At 41.2% G+C, this 18,896-nt stretch overlaps 4 protein-coding genes across 4 annotated transcripts; 3 read left to right on the forward strand and 1 right to left on the reverse strand.

The window, feature by feature from the left end:
• The first annotated feature begins 43 nt into the window (after nucleotides 1-43).
• Nucleotides 44-5,800, forward strand: ufd1l (ubiquitin recognition factor in ER associated degradation 1). The gene is made up of 12 exons (XM_070833784.1): nucleotides 44-165; nucleotides 392-521; nucleotides 3,107-3,139; nucleotides 3,227-3,348; nucleotides 3,960-4,090; nucleotides 4,182-4,254; nucleotides 4,494-4,562; nucleotides 4,649-4,717; nucleotides 4,792-4,842; nucleotides 4,928-5,016; nucleotides 5,354-5,438; nucleotides 5,666-5,800. The coding sequence occupies exons 1-12, from the start codon at nucleotides 163-165 to the stop codon at nucleotides 5,738-5,740; spliced, it is 930 nt and encodes a 309-aa protein (XP_070689885.1). The 5' UTR covers nucleotides 44-162; the 3' UTR covers nucleotides 5,741-5,800.
• Nucleotides 5,801-6,769: 969 nt separating this feature from the next.
• Nucleotides 6,770-8,731, forward strand: c7h22orf39 (chromosome 7 C22orf39 homolog). Its single transcript, XM_070833656.1, has 3 exons — nucleotides 6,770-6,826; nucleotides 7,676-7,843; nucleotides 7,995-8,731. Exons 1-3 carry the CDS (start codon nucleotides 6,797-6,799, stop codon nucleotides 8,124-8,126), a joined length of 330 nt encoding a protein of 109 aa, XP_070689757.1. The 5' UTR covers nucleotides 6,770-6,796; the 3' UTR covers nucleotides 8,127-8,731.
• A 779-nt stretch (nucleotides 8,732-9,510) lies between these two features.
• mrpl40 (mitochondrial ribosomal protein L40) lies at nucleotides 9,511-11,888 on the reverse strand. Its single transcript, XM_070833655.1, has 5 exons — nucleotides 11,732-11,888; nucleotides 11,555-11,638; nucleotides 11,044-11,199; nucleotides 10,162-10,243; nucleotides 9,511-10,041 (listed from the first exon to the last, which is right to left on the reverse strand). Exons 1-5 carry the CDS (start codon nucleotides 11,791-11,793, stop codon nucleotides 9,814-9,816), a joined length of 612 nt encoding a protein of 203 aa, XP_070689756.1. The 5' UTR covers nucleotides 11,794-11,888; the 3' UTR covers nucleotides 9,511-9,813.
• A 248-nt stretch (nucleotides 11,889-12,136) lies between these two features.
• Nucleotides 12,137-18,260, forward strand: acaa2 (acetyl-CoA acyltransferase 2). The gene is made up of 10 exons (XM_070833590.1): nucleotides 12,137-12,268; nucleotides 14,063-14,229; nucleotides 14,360-14,488; nucleotides 15,390-15,506; nucleotides 15,639-15,786; nucleotides 15,980-16,155; nucleotides 16,370-16,499; nucleotides 16,621-16,691; nucleotides 17,363-17,517; nucleotides 17,612-18,260. The coding sequence occupies exons 1-10, from the start codon at nucleotides 12,253-12,255 to the stop codon at nucleotides 17,691-17,693; spliced, it is 1,191 nt and encodes a 396-aa protein (XP_070689691.1). The 5' UTR covers nucleotides 12,137-12,252; the 3' UTR covers nucleotides 17,694-18,260.
• The last annotated feature ends 636 nt before the right edge of the window (nucleotides 18,261-18,896 follow it).

Here is an 18,896-nt window from a genome sequence, read left to right on the forward strand (position 1 = left end):
TAACGCCAGTCGTGTCGACATTTCCTGCTGTCAACTCTTACACTTCCGGAAGAAGCGGAAAACAACAGTGGAGAGTCACAGCTTATATATTAATTTATCAAATAAGAAAATAGAAACGTGTTGATTGAAATCGTTTGACGAACGAAGGCCTACGCTGTCGAAATGGTGAGGTGCTCTGTGTTTGTATCCAACAATTGACGGTACATTTATATCAAAATAAAACGAAACTTGGAGCAGTTCGGCTCATGTTAGCAAGCGGCTAACAACAACAGGACAGCAGCAGGAAGATGCCCTGTCATGATGCCGTTAACTGCTACGTGGATGTTACCTACTCGTGTAGAAATATCGTAAATATGTGTGTTATATTAGCAGGCTTTTGTTTTCCCCGCAGTTTTCCTTCCACGTATTCGACCACCCACACAGGGGGTTTCAGAACCGCTTCTCCACTCAGTACCGCTGCTACTCGGTGTCCATGCTGGCAGGTCCCAACGACCGATCCGACGTGGAGAAAGGAGGCAAAAGTAAGCACACTTGTCCCAAAAGTTGCCCGTATACTTTCATACAACTCGAGAATCCCTCTGTGTCTTGTCCCAGTCAGACATGTGAACCCTAAAAGCAGAAGGCTGCTTTTGTGCTTGGACGTATTTAACATAAATGTGGAAACGTGATCTACCATATCAGCCAATCTGCTCTCTAGTGTTGTCTACTGTTGAATTGGTCAGTTTCCTTTCGTTGTGCAAGCTATAGACCCAGAGTAGCACTGTGGATCTTGGTTTGAAAGATTGTCAGTTCAGCTTAAGTCTTATAGCAGGTGCTCGATGTAATAATATCAGAATAATGGTGGTTTACCTTTTTTAAATGTTGCAAACTGGTAACCTCACAGGTACTGATTGGCACGTTTCTTATTGAATACAGATGCACATGAGAGTCCAGCTAGTTAAGCCTATAAATATGGTTTCATCTGTGTGCATTCTTAACTTTGGCAAACATGCTTTCTGCCTTTCACTTTAACCAGAATCAGAATCAGAATCAGAATTCCTTCATTGTCATTGTGCAAGAAGCACAACGAAATTTAAATGAGAAACAGCAGCTCTCATGGACAGTGCAAACAACGGAAGGTGCAAAATACAGAATAGTGCAAAAGAACGATGGAATAAACTTTAGTGCAAAACCTGTACTGGGGGGGTATTAACATTGGAAAGGTATGTACAAAGAATATATGTAAGAAAATATATATACAAAAATATAAATAGGTTCACATTTCTTTGGTTGGTTGTATTTTGGTGTTTTGTATTGTTCAGGTTGTGTTGTTGTTATTTAGGGCAATGACAGCTCTGGGGTAGAAGCTGTTCTTTAGTCTGTTGGTGCTAGACTTTATTGCCCTGAAACGTCTGCCTGAGGGAAGGAGTTGGAAGAGGTAGTGTCCGGGGTGTGAGGAGTCCCTGATGATGCTGCGGGCTCTCCTGAGGCAGTGGGTGCTGTAGATGTCCTCCACAGATGGAAGAGGGCAGCCAGTCAGTCTCTGGGCGGTGTTTATGACCCTCTGGAGCTGCTTCCTCTCTGCCGCAGTGCAGCTGGAGAACCACAGCGAGATGCCGTGGCTCAGCACCGACTCCACCGAGCAGCGGTAGAAGGACACCAAGAGCTCAGTTCTTAAGTTGTTCTTCCTGAGAATCCTCAGGAAGTAGAGTCTCTGTTGGGCCTTCTTCAGGATCGCTGTAGAGTTAGCAGTCCAGGTCAGGTTTTCACCGATGTAGGTGCCCAGGAACCTGAAGTCTGGCACCATCTCCACCCTGTCCCCGTTTATGGTGATGGGCTGAATGTCCGGTTTACACCTCCTGAAATCGACAATCAGTTTCTTTCGACTTGGAGGTGTTTAGGATGAGGTTGTTGGTGGTGCACCAGACTGACAGTCGCTCCACCTCCACCCTGTAAGCTGTCTCGTCTCCTCCGGAGATGAGACCCACCACCGTGGTGTCATCCGCGAACTTAATGATGGTGTTGTTCGAGTGGGTGGGGGTGCAGTCATGGGTGTAGAGGGTGTAGAGTAGGGGGCTTAGCACACAGCCCTGTGGGGAGCTGGTGCTGGTGCTCAGTGCTGAGGACAGGTGGGGTCCTACTCTCACCCTCTGGGAGCGGTCCGTCAGGAAGTCCATGACCCAACAGCAGATGTTGTGGGACAGACCCAGGTCCACCAGCTTGCTCACCAGTCTGCTCGGAATGATGGTGTTAAAAGCCGAGCTGAAGTCCAGGAAGAGCAGCCTCGCGTAGCTCCCTCGCTGTTCCACATGAGTCAGCGTGGTGTGCAGAGCAGTGGCGATGGCGTCCTCCGTAGACCGGTTGGCTCTGTAGGCAAACTGGTGGGGGTCGAGTGTGGGTGGCAGGAATGAGGTGATGTGACTCCGTACCAGTGGGGGGTTCACTGCCCTCAGGGTTCTCCTCACTTCCTGTGCCTGCACAGTGAAGGTCTGGCTGTGGAGGGATGTCAGCTGCAGTGTGGGCCCCGCTGGTGGCTCAGCCTCAAAACGGGCGAAGAAGTGATTGAGCTCCTCCGCCAGTGAGGCATCCCCAGAGATTGCGGTGGTGTTGCTGGATCTGAAATTAGTGATGTGCTGGACCCCTTGCCACACCTGCCGACTGTTGTTGCTCCTGAAGTCCTCCTCGATCCTTCGCTTGTAGTCTGCCTTGGCCTCTCTGATGCCTCTCTTCAGAGCAGCTCGAGGGCAGCTGTACAGATCCCTGTCTCCGGACCTGAAAGCACTGTTCCTCTCCTTCAGCAGTTCCTTGACCTCCTTGTTCATCCAGGGCTTCTGGTTAGGAAACACTCTGATGTGCCTGTCCACTGTGACGGTGTTAACACAGTGTTGGATGTAGCCGAGTACTGCTGAGGTGAACACCTCCAGGTCTTGGTGGCAGAAGATGTCCCAGTCTGTGCTTTCGAAAGTCCACCACACTGTTGTGTTAAATGTACGATAAAATGTCTGATAAAACTGTCTAATTAGAGCTATCAAGTTCTCATTTTCTTTCTAAGTGGATCTAGATAATTCATAATAAAGCAAAAAGTCACAAATGTTGTTAATGTCTCAACTACTTAACTTTTTTTCAGTAATAATGCCACCTTCAGCTCTGGACCAGCTCAGTAAGTACAAGTTAAATCATGTATCTCTTCATTATAAAAGTCCTGTATGAACCTTCCTTGATTATTACCTTCATTTTCCCTTTACAGGCAGACTTAATATCACTTATCCAATGCTGTTCAAGCTGACCAACAAGAACTCAGACAGAATGACACACTGTGGTGTTCTGGAGTTTGTGGCAGATGAGGGAATCTGCTACCTGCCGCACTGGGTGAGAAACTGTTTACTGTCAGCGTCACCGAGATCGAACTGTCTGTTGTTGTTGTGAAAAATCAAAGGAATCCTCCAATTTGTGTGTGTGTAGTTTTCCAGTAAATTGTGTGCATGGCCTGCTGTTGCTGCAGAGTGTGTGTGGTGTTCTGCTCCTAGCTTAGATTTAGGTTATCTTGCCCTGTCAGGAATTTGTTATGAATACTCTTGTTTTGGTCAGACATCATGTGTATTGTGTGTGCGTTCTGTTATCAGACTTTAACTTTACCGTACTTTCCTACTACACTGTCAGCAGTGGTGTCATGCTTAAGTATTCTTCTCAAGCAGAAGATTAATAACTATATTGTAATGATATTTTATGCAAATACAAGTATAAGTACCAGTTTAAAGATCTATATAAGATAAAGGAAAATGTAGTTGATAATAAAACTTTGAATAAAAGTGTCTGAGGTTATAGAAATGTAGAAAATGATGGACGTAATCTTTAGGAATTTTAGTGACTCCGAGAGCAGAGATTAAATTTAACCACATGTTTCTTATTGTGTCTGAAATGTTCTCTGTCAGTATAAATGAAGGCAGTACTGATGTTTGCTTTATTTTTGTTTGCTGTAGATGATGCAGAATCTGCTGCTGGAGGAAGGCGGTCTGGTCCAAGTGGAAAGCGTTAACCTGATGGTGGCCACCTACTCAAAGTTTCAGCCACAGAGCCCTGACTTCCTGGACATCACAAACCCCAAGGCAGTGTAAGAAATATCAGTTAGGAACATTTAATTGACCTTTTTTCACATTTTATGTTAAACTGAAGCGCTGAAATAAGTTGCCACTTTATTACAGACTGGAGAATGCATTGAGAAACTTTGCCTGCTTGACAACTGGGGATGTCATAGCTATCAACTACAATGAAAAGGTAAATCAGTATATTCTAGTTCAGGGGTCCCCAAACTTTTTCCTGTGAGGGCCACATAACTTTTCCCTTCTCTGATGGGGGGCCGGGGTCAGTTTGTAACAGAAAAAGTGTGACGATCGCAGGGGTGCCTGTGGAGGCGGGCCGTAGTTTGGGGACCACTGTTCTAGTTAGTGTTGGACTAGTATGTGAATATGTATTTGTCTTTATTTCTTTTTACTGAGTGTGTGTGCTTGTTTCAGATATATGAGCTGCGAGTAATGGAGACCAAGCCAGACAAAGCTGTATCCATCATCGAGTGCGACATGAACGTAAGACCATCTGTAATTATAAGAGACGATAGCATATTAACCTGTTGTGTTCTACACTTTTAATGTGTTGTGCTGCTAATTCTCAGGTGGATTTCGATGCACCTTTGGGTTACAAAGAGCCTGAACGACGACCCCAGCACCAGGAAGAACCAACAGTAAGGACCAAAACCTAAAAGGTATCTGTACTTCTTGTGGTCTGAACACTTTGATAATACAAATTTACTCACAGGAGGAAGAAGGAGATCCCCCCAGTTACGCTGACATAGACAGAGGATTCAGAGTGAGTAAATGTTGCTTTAACTTACAGACACTTTACTTCTGATAACTGGAGCTAATGTAACCGCTCATCTGTTTCTTCTCCTCAGGCTTTCACCGGCTCTGGAAATCGTTTGGATGGCAAAACAAAAGGGATCGAGCCCAGTCCCGCTCCTCTTGGCCCAAGTGACATCAAAAGGTGAAAAGATGTTCAGTATTTTGTACATATGCACATGGAGTTGTCTCACAGTTAAATTTTGCAAGACAAGGCCAATTTACTTGTATTGCATTTTTCAACAGCAAGGCAATTCATAGAGTTTTAAATAAAACATTAAACGCATGGTGTTATATTTTTGCCATTGCACACTGTGACATGTTAATTCATAAGGTGGCTCAGAGTTTGACAATCTGTAGAGGCAGACAGACGGCATCTGTTCAAAGTTTATTTTACCACACGTCACTGAACATTGAACCATTTTACCAGTATTTTGTCTTGAGTGTAAATTCCTAATCTTAAACTTTCAAACATCTTTCAGAGGAATTCCAAACTACGAGTTCAAAGTTGGCAAGATCACCTTCATCAGAAACTCGAGGCCTCAGCCCAAGAAATTTGCAGAGGATGTAAGAAATTTTATCATGCGTTTGTAAATATTAGGCTGTATTTGCAGTATTTCTGTACAGTTCCTCATATTCTCTCTCAGTGTTAACCTTTTTTGCAGCACTTGGACTGAACAATTTCATTATATGATTCATTATATTTATTTATATTTAATCCACTAAACACATTTTCTCATGCAGCACCCACACTATAATTACAACTACTTTTCAATCTCTTTTAATCCTCTCAGGACGACGCCTTGAACAGATTCATCGCCTTCTCTGGACAGGGACAGTCACTACGTAAAAAGGGCAGAAAGCCTTGAGGGATTTCATGATGTGGAGAGAATGGCTGATGTGCACAGACTCACAGTTTATGTTGTCACCTTCAACAGCAAAGTAAAAATCTGACCCTCGGATGCATTGAGGTTTTGTCTGTTTGAAATGAGTTCTGAAGTTGAGCTGGGATTATTTCTAATTAAAACTCTGACAGTAATATTTTTCCCAACAGAAGCTGAGTTTGAGCCAGGCATAATAAATTCTATCATCACACCAACGACACAAAGAATAACTTGTGAAGTATTGTTGTAATGATATCAGATTTGAATTACCTTTGACTTGGATCATCCGCCACCTCTTTTCCCAAGATTGTTGCATTTTTACAATTCACTTTAAATATACTATCATCCAGAATACCATTCTTATGATAAAATGGGAGCAATAATAGCCCCTTTGTTTTAAATGCTAAATAATTTAATTTTATCTTTGAGGGTTTTTTTTTTTTTTGAGTTATAGGAATAATTTCCAACTGTTTTTCCCTTTTCCCCTGGTTTATTTATAGGCAAATAAAGGACTGTTTTGAAGTTATTAAACTGTAGCAAATGATTATTTTTGTAATGTCATATGCATGTAGACAAACTACCAAATAAGACTGGAATATAATAAGATGTTCCTTTATCAATGGCAATTTTCTTGACTTGAGTTGGACACATTTATTTAGGAGTAACAGATGGTTAGTAGTTTGTTGTCCAATTCTGATTAGGAAAAAGTGTAATGGCATGGGTGCAATCACTCCTGATATATAAGTAATTAGTATTGAGTAACAAGAACAGATGATGGTAAACCACAAAAATGTAAAAGCCAAGAAGATATTTCCATATTTGTTCAAACCAGGTTACTTGACTTTAATTCAAAAACAATAATATGGGATGTGTGGGTCGCGTGCGTACCTTAAGGGAAGCGACATTCTTGCTGTTTGCTGTTCAAAAGTGCTTCAGTCTCAACTGAGTGTTTCTAAAGCGCTACGAAGCTCGGTGGTGTTTGCGCTTTTATTTTGGAATGGCAGCAAACCGGAAGTGTTCTTCGAGGTAGCTCAGCTAGCAATGGACGGATATGAAGAAAGACCGTGGAGGGTAATTTATCTCAAAATCATAATGTTAATTGCTGGTGAAATGTTGCGGTTCCTTTTCATCCGGCATGTCGTTGATAGTCCTGACAAGAAGCGCGGAGTGGCAAATCAGAACCAAATAGTTAGCAAAGTGATTAGCTGTAATTGCTAAAGTAACGCTAACCTTAGCTAGCAATAAGCAATGTCAGACAGACCAGTAGGTTTTAACAGAAACACTCATTTTCATTCATTTGCTTTAACATTTAGCTTTGCTTGTCAAATACAAAAATGTCTACATGTAAAAATACAAAATTGTCACGTTTGATAATCCACCGAGTAAAGTGACGTTCATCTAAAACCATGAAGCGAGGTGCTGTCAGACCATTTCTGTTTTATTTTGTCTTCTGCTTACAGCCGGTGAACACTGTCACTAAAATGTCAAACAGTTTTACTTACGAACGGTGTTTTATTAGGGGTCTAGCTAGTTTTAAATAAATTAAACATGTTGAAAAAAAAACCATGATAGAATACTTCTATTGCGGGTCATTTTTATTCACAAGTCATGGCCTTTTTCCAAAGTCGACTCTCAATGCTATTTTTTCTAATTATAGTTTTATGTAATATAGTCTCTCTTTTTTTTTTTTATCACTAATTATTTTGGAAGCCGAAACCACAGCCGGCTGCGCAGTCCAGCAGTCCCCAGGTTGCCCCTTTATGCTCTTACTCTGCTGTCATCCTGTGGCACTCACAGCATGTTAGGTGTAACCAGGGAAGTGATGGAGTCAGTTCATCAGAGACACAACAGTAGGGGGCCAAAATGTAATTTGTATAAGATGACTTTGGCGATTATTCCTGCTTTTGTCTATTCGTACAGTCACCCCGGGCCTGTGATGACTATTGGAGTGAATTCAAGCACTGCAAAAGCTTGTGGAATCGTTTTCACCATTATTACGCCTACGGCACTTCCCCATCCTGCCAGCAGTGGAAAGAGGACTACTATAACTGCAAAGAGTGGGAGACATGCAGAAGAGCAGAGGCCAAGGTACAGCTGCAGGACAACACGTTGGTTAGAAACCTAAACCTGTGGTCTGTCTGACACTATGACACACGAGTGTCCAGAACAATACATGTAAATATAAAGATGTATTGAAAACAAACTCAGACATTGTATACATAATATATCTACTTTGCAGGAAGCCTTGCAGAAGAGTGAAAGGAACAGGGTGGCAGAGCAGAGAAAGTTCACCCCAGTGTGGCAGCTGAGGAAAGACCCTCCCAGAGACTGGCACTTGCCCCTGAACCAGGAAAAGCCTCAGGACTCCTGAACTGTCACCACTGACCTGCTGTCTCTGTTCCACGGCCGCCAAAGCAAAGTGAAATGAAGATTTGAGAGTCTGTTCACTTGATGGACTTGTGGAAATTGTATAAAGCCACATGCTGGAGAGACTTTCTGGTGCTGTATTAAAATAGTCATGTATGTTAAAAGAGTGGTGGCAGCATCTAGTGGTCAGTGATGAGGATGACGGCATTAATTCAAGCACTGATCTGTAATCAGTGTAAACTGAAGCACAAAGGCTGACTGCACTCACTGACTCACTGTAAATGAGATTTAGATACGATACAAGATTCCATATATTCCATCCAAGTAATGAAGGATCTGCTGTGCGGTGTTTCACTATGATGCAGCACCAGAATGAGCAAACACTTTTTATATGGCTTTTGTTGGCCCTAACAAACCTGTCAACATTTCTCAATAGCACTGCATTGATCATCTTCAAGCTTGGCAAAAGTGCTGTTTTGATGCTGTATTCACTCCATTGTGACTATATTATATATTCAGTATTTCTGCTTTCAAAGTCTGAAAATCCTTTTTACAGACTCTCTCTCGCTCTCTTCTGCCACAGTGAAAACAAAACAGCCTTTCAGTCGCTATTATACGTCAACATGAGCTTCTCTACACACTCACTGGCTGACTAAACAGAATTACCTCTAACGGCGCACACTTGGTGCTGGTACCTCTCTCTCACACTCACACACTCACACACTCACACACACACACACACACACTCTCTCTCACACACTCTCTCACACACACTCTCTCACACACACTCTCACTCACACTCTCACTCTCACTCACACTCTCACTCTCACTCTCACTCACACTCACACTCTCACTCTCACTCACACTCACACTCACACTCTCACTCTCACTCTCACTCTCACTCTCACTCTCACTCTCACACACACACACACACACACACACACACACACACACACACACACACACACACACACACACACACACACACACACACACACACACACACACACACACACACACACACACACACACACACACACACACACACACACACACACACACACACACACACACACACACACACACACACACACACACACACACACACACACACACACACACACACACACACACACACACACACACACACACACACACACACACACGAGGAGAGACTTTCCTCCTACAATAACCACACCATATTAAGTCACTTACTCTGGTAACACAGGTGCAGAAGGCTGTGGGTGTAGCTTGTTAAAAATGAAAAAAACAATTCTATTAATTAAATTTCAGAAGAACACACTATCAGATAAATTTGATCGAGTAATGACAGAATTCAGCTATACAGTTTTGATCCACAGAGTTGTGCGTCAGCAGAACAAATTGGATAAAATTAAAAAAAGGTACATTTTATTTTCTGTTTTCTTTCATTATATTTTATACAGAGATGTGAATGTGGAGAAACAAAACATTTCAATGCATCATTACCATGAACGTTGTTGCATTCTACATAGAAATGAAACAGGTGACTATACAGTTCAAGAAAGAAAAAAAAAAGGAAAAAACAGTGCAAAGTGTCCTTCACACCTACTCACGCAGGCTCTTAAGAGGCTGCATCTTGGCTTATTGAATCATGTACAAATACCAAATGATAATACACACAGGCTGAACACACAGACGTTCGCTGTCCATCACTGTGTGTAAACCTTAGTGATGTCGTTGTATTTCCCTTCAGGAGCTTCATACTTGGCTTTTGGCGGCGTGTACGCAGGGCCGCTATGAGAGAAGGGAAACAGGTGGGGGTCTGGCTTCAGTGCTGCCTTGTACAGCTCCTCAGACTCCAACTTGAGCTCCTCCAGCGCCTCCCTCTGTGCTTCCAGAGCTAGTTCAACAGCCTGCACCTCAGCCATGTGCTGCTTCTGCAGGAACAAAGACAGATGAGCACATTAAATATAGCCCACTAAGTGCACATGATGGAGAACTGGGGTCAGGAGCAGCATTTTGTTTAAGTGATGTAAATGTGATGGCTAAGTGGTGACCTGTTTGTATCGACTCCACTCCTTCAGCAGCAGGGCTCGTCTCTCACTTTCTTCAAATGACAGCACTGGTGGGGAGCGTTCCCTTTGTAAGAGAATAAGAAACACCAATTTATAGCACTTCAAAGTCAGCGAGCACCACAATCATAAGGAAAGAACAAAGGTACAGTAAGAGCACAGATAGAGGAATGATAAGAGCATAAAATCAGGTCCATAAAATATATTAACACGTTACTTTAATGTTGAATAAGCATGTGCTAGTCTTGTCAGCTTGCTTTAATGTCTCAGAGGCTTAATGCTAAAAGAGTTTGTGTTTTTAATACAGATGCCCTCTACAGAAAGGGACAGAGTCGGCTATTTCACCTCAGGAGGCTCGGGTCTTTTGTCTGAGGTGAAATGTTGCACGTTCTACCAGTCAGTGGTGGCTGGTGTACAGCACCTCAGTGGAGGGCAGTGGCTAATGACTGACCTCCCTCCCTCATTTATTCATACTTCACTTCAGTTTTTTTTTAAATTCAACAATGTGCAATTGTGCTCATTTTTACTTGTTTCACTGACAAACTTCCATTTTATTGTTTGTCAATATCTATCTATCTATCTATCTATCTATCTATCTAGAAAGGAAGGATGTGGCTGCCATTATTCAAAAGCATCCCATGATAAGGCCAACACCAACATAACCAACAACAATGTTGTTCACTGAAGCACTTTTAATAGTTAAATAGATTTCATATTCTACTACATCAGATCAGCTTTGGTGTTTTCAGAGCATTGGTTAACCATAAAAGAAATATTGAGTGACGTCAGCATTGTTCTTGGACTCAACACAAATCTAACCCGATTACCAGCAAATGCTGATGTGGACAACAGTGAAATGAGCTGTACCTCGTTTCATCAAAGCATTTGGTTGGAATGATGAGGTCTTCTAGCGGGACAAGCTCAGGTGCAACCTTCTCCAGCTTCCTCAGCTTTTTTCTCAGCCTCTCTTTGATCAAGTGCTCCCTTTTTGGGTCCACTTTCTTCTTCTTTTTGGGCTCCGCTCTGAAACACAACGTACAGCTCTATGTGGGCATGTTCAATAACCAGATATATTTTGAAACAGACATGGGAAATATGTCAATAGAATATACATTGATATTATGACATGAAGCTCACACTGTATGTAGTGATATAAAACATGAATAACAAAGTTATGTTATGTTACATGTTACTTCTTTGTCTTTGCTTTGTTTAGAGCTTGTTTTTACTAAGAAGTAAAAAACTCAGCTGTATATCTGGACTAAGAAATGTTTAGGGGCAAAAGAAGAATTGTTGTTGGGTTCCTACTGAGTCCAAGTTCCCATCAATTGCAGTCAGTGCAATCAGACACACAGGAACCATCCAGCCTTGATCATACCTCAGTGGAGCAGATGTCCTCAGTGTCTTCACTGGTGCAAACCAAGGACTATGTACAGCATGGTGATGTTCTCCAATCACGAAACTAAAAACACAGGTCAAATCAGTCAATAACCTTAGCTGTGCTAGCTCTGGGTTAGCTACCACAGAGAGTTCACATCGTGATATAAACACTCACCTTGACGGAGCGGCCTGTCGGGATAAAACCCTGCAGAGACAGCGCGACAGGGCCACGGACATGTTTCCACGGTGCTTTGTTTCACTTTAAACTCATAACCGGGGTCTGAAAACACAGAAATGTTCACATGTAGCGTCGCATCACGTCACTTGTCCCCTTGTTTGAGCGACGCATGAAGATGACGTCACAGAGAAATTAGCAGACGCAGTTTCGACCATTTTAATTTATGCAGACAATTTGATTTAAAATTATAGAATATATCGTCAGTATAATCTATAATAAAAAAGACCAAGAGACGTTTCTGATTTTTGGGCGATTTGGTAGCGTCTTGGTTTGTGTTCATTTGTCACATTTTTGTCGAATCGTGTTGGACGAGTGAAAAGATACCGGTTGTGTTATTTAGGGTAAAGGTCGCGGCTGTGTCTGGGCTTTTATATCACCAGGAACTAAATCAGAGTGCCACAAGAAGATATCGGTAGAAAAGTTTGATCCAGACAGGGGTGATTTGTTGGATCTGCATCATGGCGCTTCTCAGAGGTAAACAAACACGTCTCAGATCAGCAGATTTGGCTTTTCAGCAGCTGGACTGTAGCTGTGCTGCTTTGGCAAAGGTTAATGTTAGTTGGCTACATTTTCCATATTGTTGTAGCGTTATCCGTGACCTAAAATGAAATGTTAACACTATAGAGTCGACTGTATGTAAATATAAATATCAGGATAGTTTAAAAACGTTTTCTGCACACAACGTCACTGCAAAGTAGGCAAAAGGTGACAAAATGGTGTCAAGATCATTAACAGTCGATTGTCAACAACCAGTGGTGCAATAAATACTCAGGTACCTGTAATGAAATTGGCAATAATACAGCATATAAATACTCTTTTACAAGTAAAAATCCTACATCTAATTATTACTTAAGTAAAAGTACAAAAGTATCAGCATCAAAATGTACTGATGTTACCAAAAGTAACTCCTAAACCCTTTTTAATAAACTCAGAAAAGTTTAATATAATGTTATTGGATTCTAATTATTAATGCATTCATGTGTTCAGTGTTGCAGCTGGTGAAGCTGGAGCGCATTTCTTCTGATTTCTGAGTAGTTTATAGTAATCAATAGTGATTACATAAAAATGATCTGAATCTGCAAAGTCATTAAAGTTATCAATCAAATGTAGTTCAGTTGAAAGTACAATGTAGGCTTCCAATGTGTAGTGGGGTAGAAGTATAAAGTCGCATGAAATGGAAATGCTCGAGTAAAGTACAAGTACCTCAAAATTCTACTTTACTACAGTACTTGAGTAAATGTACTTAGTTTCATTCCACCCCTGTTGATTGCACTCCTTCATTAAAGTTCAAAATTATGTTCATTATTAAGTTTTGTGTTGTGGTGCACTTTTCCACATACAGAGTCTAAAAAACGGGACATTTTGCAGAACATTGACATGTCCCCTCTGCATAAGTCAGGCGTTATGATATGGTTAGAACAAAAATGAAAGCCCAATTGAGAGTCAAGGCATCCAGCCCCTCCTGCACACACCACAGGTTAGTCAACAGGTCAACGTCTGATTAGAAACCAGAGGGCATATCAACCCAGTACTTCAAGATAAATGTCATACCTATTAGCTATGTGCCATTAGTGACTTGTTTATGATGAATCAGCAGAGTGCAATGAAAATTATGTATAAACGAAAGGACATTTTAAGTATTTCGCACACAAATCAAACTGCAAAAGAATCAAACACTTTATTTGTCTATTCTATATGGTTTTTTTAAAAAAAAGAAAGCACCACAGTTTTATACATGTTAACCAACAGGATTAACTTTCTGATAAAAGCATCCACAACACCCCTGGTTCACTCTGGATTCAGCAAAATTTCAAATGAATTTTTCCCTAAATAAAAACAAAAAAAAAACTCCTTAATCCCTGAATATTAACTGTTGTGAGAGAGGAATAATCCTGGGAAAAAGGTGTATACTCTACCTTGAGGATGGAAAATCCAGAAGTGGATGCTCCTCTTATCCCCCCAGTCCAATTTGATCCATACAAGCATGTGTATATGAATATAATTAACTGTAAATATTGTCTATTACCTGTTCTCTGTGTGGCTTGAAGGAGCTGCAACTTACATTTCGTTGCAGAGCCCTCGGTTGTATAATGACAGTTAAATATCCTTGTACTGTATCTTTATCTTCTGCATCTCAGTGCACTGACTGTGTCACCCCTCTCTGCAGTATCTCTGACCCACCCTGTCCCTCCTGATGCTGTGAGCTGGCTCAGTAGTGGGTGGTTTGAAGTCCTTGTTGCTGTACTGAAATGCTCTGTTTTTCCGCAGGTGTATTTATTGTAGCTGCCAAGCGCACTCCATTCGGTACCTATGGTGGCGTGCTAAAGGACCGCAGTGCAACAGACTTGGCTGAGCATGCAGCCAAAGCCGCCCTCGCTGCAGGGGGCGTGGCACCAGAACTTGTAAACAGTGTCATCATGGGAAATGTCATGCAGGTACCTAAAGTCCAGCAGATCAACTGCCACATTTAACAAATCACAACATCTTTATTTGTGTGATGACTAGTCTCCTTGATTTGTTCCTCACCTTTTCATTTCTTTTAATGCCCCCCCTCCGTAATTTCAGAGCTCAGCTGATGCACCTTACATTGCTCGTCATGTGGGTCTGAGGTGCGGTGTCCCAATCCCAGTGCCTGCTCTCACCGTGAACCGACTGTGTGGATCTGGTTTCCAGGCCATCATCAGTGGTGCTCATGTAAGCTCTCCACTCTGAGCTAAATACATTCTGACACAAATACAAATGTAAAATAAACCATAATATTGTACATTAAATGGTTACTTTATCAGATATACCTCTACAGTCTAATGCAATCCAATAGAACTGTTCTGCCATGAAGTCCACTTTTAATGAGGTAAAAATCTCATTGAGTTTAAAGTACAGTACAAACACAAACAAAACAAATACATCTGTCATACACCACAAACAAGTGAACAAAATATCCATAAAATATGTAATACATCAGATAACATTTCTAAAACGATTAAACTATCACATTTAGTAGCAAACACATTAACCAAGAGAACTATTTTCCTTTAAAACTGACTTGCATTGCCTCATAGTAATCAGTGACAGTTTCATGTCCTTCTGTGCATTCGTACAAACTTTTTTGCCCAATTCTGTTTTTCTCTGGAGACCAACGTCTGCAGAATATTGGGAGAGCAGGTCGTATTGATTTTGGTTTTTACACACGTATGTACACAGATAAGGAGGAGCTAGCCCAAGGAGAGAGTTACACATGAAGCCAAACCAAAGCATTGTAGATATACAGAAATGTCAGATATCCAGAGGTGTTTCTGATATTTTTCCCCCCTCATGTATGTAGATACGGTGGAGGGATAAATTAGAAACCCCTCCTCCCAATATACCTTTTAAACATGTGGCTAAATTCCCACATTTCCCACAATTTCACCACAAATTTATCATTATGAGCTTCGGAAGGATAGATGTTATGGCAGAGCTGTTGTGTTGAAATGTATGAGATGAGAGCACGGTTCATACATCAGTGAAAATACAATATTTCAACCAAGCATAATCTGTGCTACCTGATATCTTGTTGCTCCAAAGCTAAAACTTGTTACCATGTGTGTGTTTGTAGGAGATTTGCCTCAGGGAGTCGGAGGTGGTCCTGTGCGGAGGCTCGGAGAGCATGAGTCAGGCCCCATACGCCGTTCGCAACATACGATTTGGGACAAAGTTTGGATTCGATCTCAAGGTTTGCTTTTGGTTGATTCTCTTTGCTCTCCAATCACGTGACACAAATGTACTTAGGCGCAACACAGCTTGTTATTAAACTCCGGAAGCTTTTATCACAAAGATAAAACCTTCTGCTCGTTTGCTTTGACAGCTAGAGGACACCTTGTGGGCGGGTCTGACTGACATGCACGTCAAAATCCCAATGGGCATCACAGCAGAAAACCTGGCAGAGAAATACCAGATCACACGAGAAGACTGTGACAACTACGCACACCAGACACAACAAAGGTGGAAGGCAGGTAAGATGGGTTTCATTTTTTAAATATGTTTTCAATATTCCCATGGTCTACTCACCTTACAACAAGTAATATTAAAATTTGTTGCTTTTGAGGAAAAAAGCTGGCATTTTTCCAGGGAAGATGTTAAGTTTTCCGCTCAAGACAACCTCATTCTTAAAAGTGGAATTATGATTTTTTTTTTCTTTGTTTACAGCTCATGAGGCGGGTCGCTACACAGCAGAAATTGCTCCCATTGATGTGAAAGCTAAGAAAGGCAAGGTGTCCATGGCTCAGGATGAACACCCGCGTCCACAAACCACACTGGAACAGATGGCCAAACTGGCTCCTGTCTTCAAGAAGGGGGGGACTGTCACTGCTGCCAACGCTTCGGTGAGTTTACGCCCAGAGTGTAGACTCCTCTTATGGATCTAAGGTGATCTGTTTCTTATCATTCTAGTGAGCGTCAAGCAAGAGGTTATAAAGCACTTATAACTTGTGGCGCAGCAAAATATATTTTCACATAAATATCATGCAAATATTGCTACTTCTACCCTGAGAAGAGGCCTATTATTACTAGATCTAACACCCTCTTCTTGATCTGCAGGGTGTGTCTGACGGTGCTGCTGCTTTGGTGATTGCTAGCGAAGATGCTCTGAATGAACACAAGCTCACTCCACTGGCCAGAGTAGTGGCCTATCATGTGTCAGGCTGTGACCCGAGCATTATGGGAATTGGTGAGTAATGCTGCTGTTGTGGAGATGTATTTTAATCTGTTTGAATTAAAAGCAGTGAATCACTGAATAAACTGTCGTGATATCTGACAGGATTTCTTGGTTTCCTTAAATAATTTTTTAGGTCCCGTTCCAGCAATCACAGAAAGTCTTAAAAAAGCCGGTCTGACTCTCGACGACATGGATCTCGTGGAGGTTTGTTTGAAGTACTCTTATCCTTTTACTTAAGTACTAGTATGAATACAGCAATCTAATAAATACTCTATTACAAGTAAGGCATTCAAAAAGTCACTTATATAAAGAAGTATTATCAGAAAAATGTACTTGAAGTATAAGTAAATAAAGTAAAAGTACTTTTTTGTAAAAATATCCTCTGTGACATATATTGCAATATATAGCATTATTAGATTATTATTACTGATGGATCAGCAGAAGTAGCAAAAGTAGTCTTATTCTTTCCTCAAGAAAATGTAAAAAAGTACAGGCTCCAAGTATAAAAGTAGGAAGTATATTTCCTCTATATTTCTCTTAAATAAGGCCATATGTGGGGAACGCCTTGCTGCTCTATATCTGCTCCGTCAGCCATGTTGTCAGGTTCACTTATGTTATTGTCCCATTCATTCAGGTTCAAATCAGCTTTGATGTTGGCAAGGTGCACAATGATGCAAAATAAAAAAAAGAATCAGCTGTTATAGTAAGAGTCAACCCCTCAAATGCATTCAAATTAAAGTTGATTTTGAAAATGGAAGTATCTTAAAATGGAGATGTACCTAGTTACTTTCTAAAAATGCTTTTCATATATGTTTTAATTCACTCAGTTAGTTATTATTACTTGTCGTGTCACTGATGTAATTTGCTTCGCACAGGTGAACGAGGCTTTTGCCCCTCAGTACCTGGCCGTTGCGAAGGCTCTTGGACTCGATCCAGAGAAAAGCAACACTAACAGCGGAGCTATTGCCATCGGACATCCTCTTGGCGCTTCTGGAGCTCGCATCACTGCCCACCTGGTTCATGAGCTCAGGTAGCCTTGTCCTCAGTAACCATACATACAGAATATGAGTGGGGACGTCTGCGCGTGAAGTAGCTTTAAATAATGACCTTTGTGTTTTCAACAGACGACGAGGAGGCAAGTACGCTGTGGGCTCTGCCTGCATCGGTGGTGGTCAGGGCATCGCCATCATCATCGAAAGATGCTGAAGGAAGAAGCTGCAGATGTCAGATAACTCCGTAGAAGAATGTGTTGCACCATCAACCACTCGCATTAAAATAACACACAGTTGACATGTTGAATGAGATTCTTAAAAACCTTTGACATACACATCAAAGTTCTGTTAACATGAGGCGCTGCTGCTCAGTGTTTCCTTGGCACACAAAGAACCCATCACTCAACATTCTTTTTTTTTGCTGCTCACAGTTGTTTCGTCTTTCAGTCTCAAGAGTGCATGAATAAATTCTCCAGTCCAATGTTGCCATGGAAGACAAAGAGCTAACTCCTATTTCTGTGCTCATTCAAGAGCCTGTTTATGTACAGTATGTGCCTGGAAAACTGAGCTGGGTCACAGTATCATGTGTAGCATATTATTAACTCATAAAGTACAGTTTGTTGTGGTATAGTCATGTTTAAAGGGACTCTGAACTCTGACGTTTGCCTTAAAATGTTCTTTATCACTCCAGAAAATGTCTGAACTGTGCTCTGCTCCAGCAAAAAATGATTTTGTATTTCTTTGTCTCAATAAATCTGAAAATAGCATTTTCAAAAAAAATCCTGTTTGTTATACAGATGCTATATATTTTTTTCTAGTTAAGCGGTGAATTAAAGATTTAAAAGATTTCTAGTTTTTATTTTAGTTTCTAATAGTAGTTTTTATACTTTCTTTTTGAAAGCATACATAGCCTTCTTTTTGGTTTTATCTCTTTATTTCAAAAAGTTACTTAGCTTGCAAAGGGACTTTTGATCTTGAATAAAAAACACTGTTGGGTTCTGTTTTCCTTGAAGACAAAGAAGCTCCACATAATCATTAGTTTTATTATACATTTATTATACATTTATTTGTCATTTAATAACACAGGGTTGCACTACCAAATGTAAGCTGTTGTTCCTTCATGCTACACACCTATATAACATAGATAAATAATTAAATTATATGTGTGTGTGTGTGTGTGCGTGTGTGTAACTGTATATATATTCGCCCAGGAAAAGATTCAGAGACACATCTTTGTTATCAAAAGCAGCTGAAAGTTCACAGTGAGAATAAAAAGGAACACATGTAGGACTACAAGGACCAGCACATCCTCGAAAATCAACGTAATTGCGTCATCGTGCAACGTCCTTATATACGTCACCTACCCGGATGTCGGTCTTTTTTTCATAGCAAAGGTAAGACACCATTGCCTTCGTGA

Source organism: Pempheris klunzingeri, chromosome 7, assembly GCF_042242105.1.
Source record: "Pempheris klunzingeri isolate RE-2024b chromosome 7, fPemKlu1.hap1, whole genome shotgun sequence".
Classification (NCBI taxonomy): domain Eukaryota; kingdom Metazoa; phylum Chordata; class Actinopteri; order Acropomatiformes; family Pempheridae; genus Pempheris; species Pempheris klunzingeri.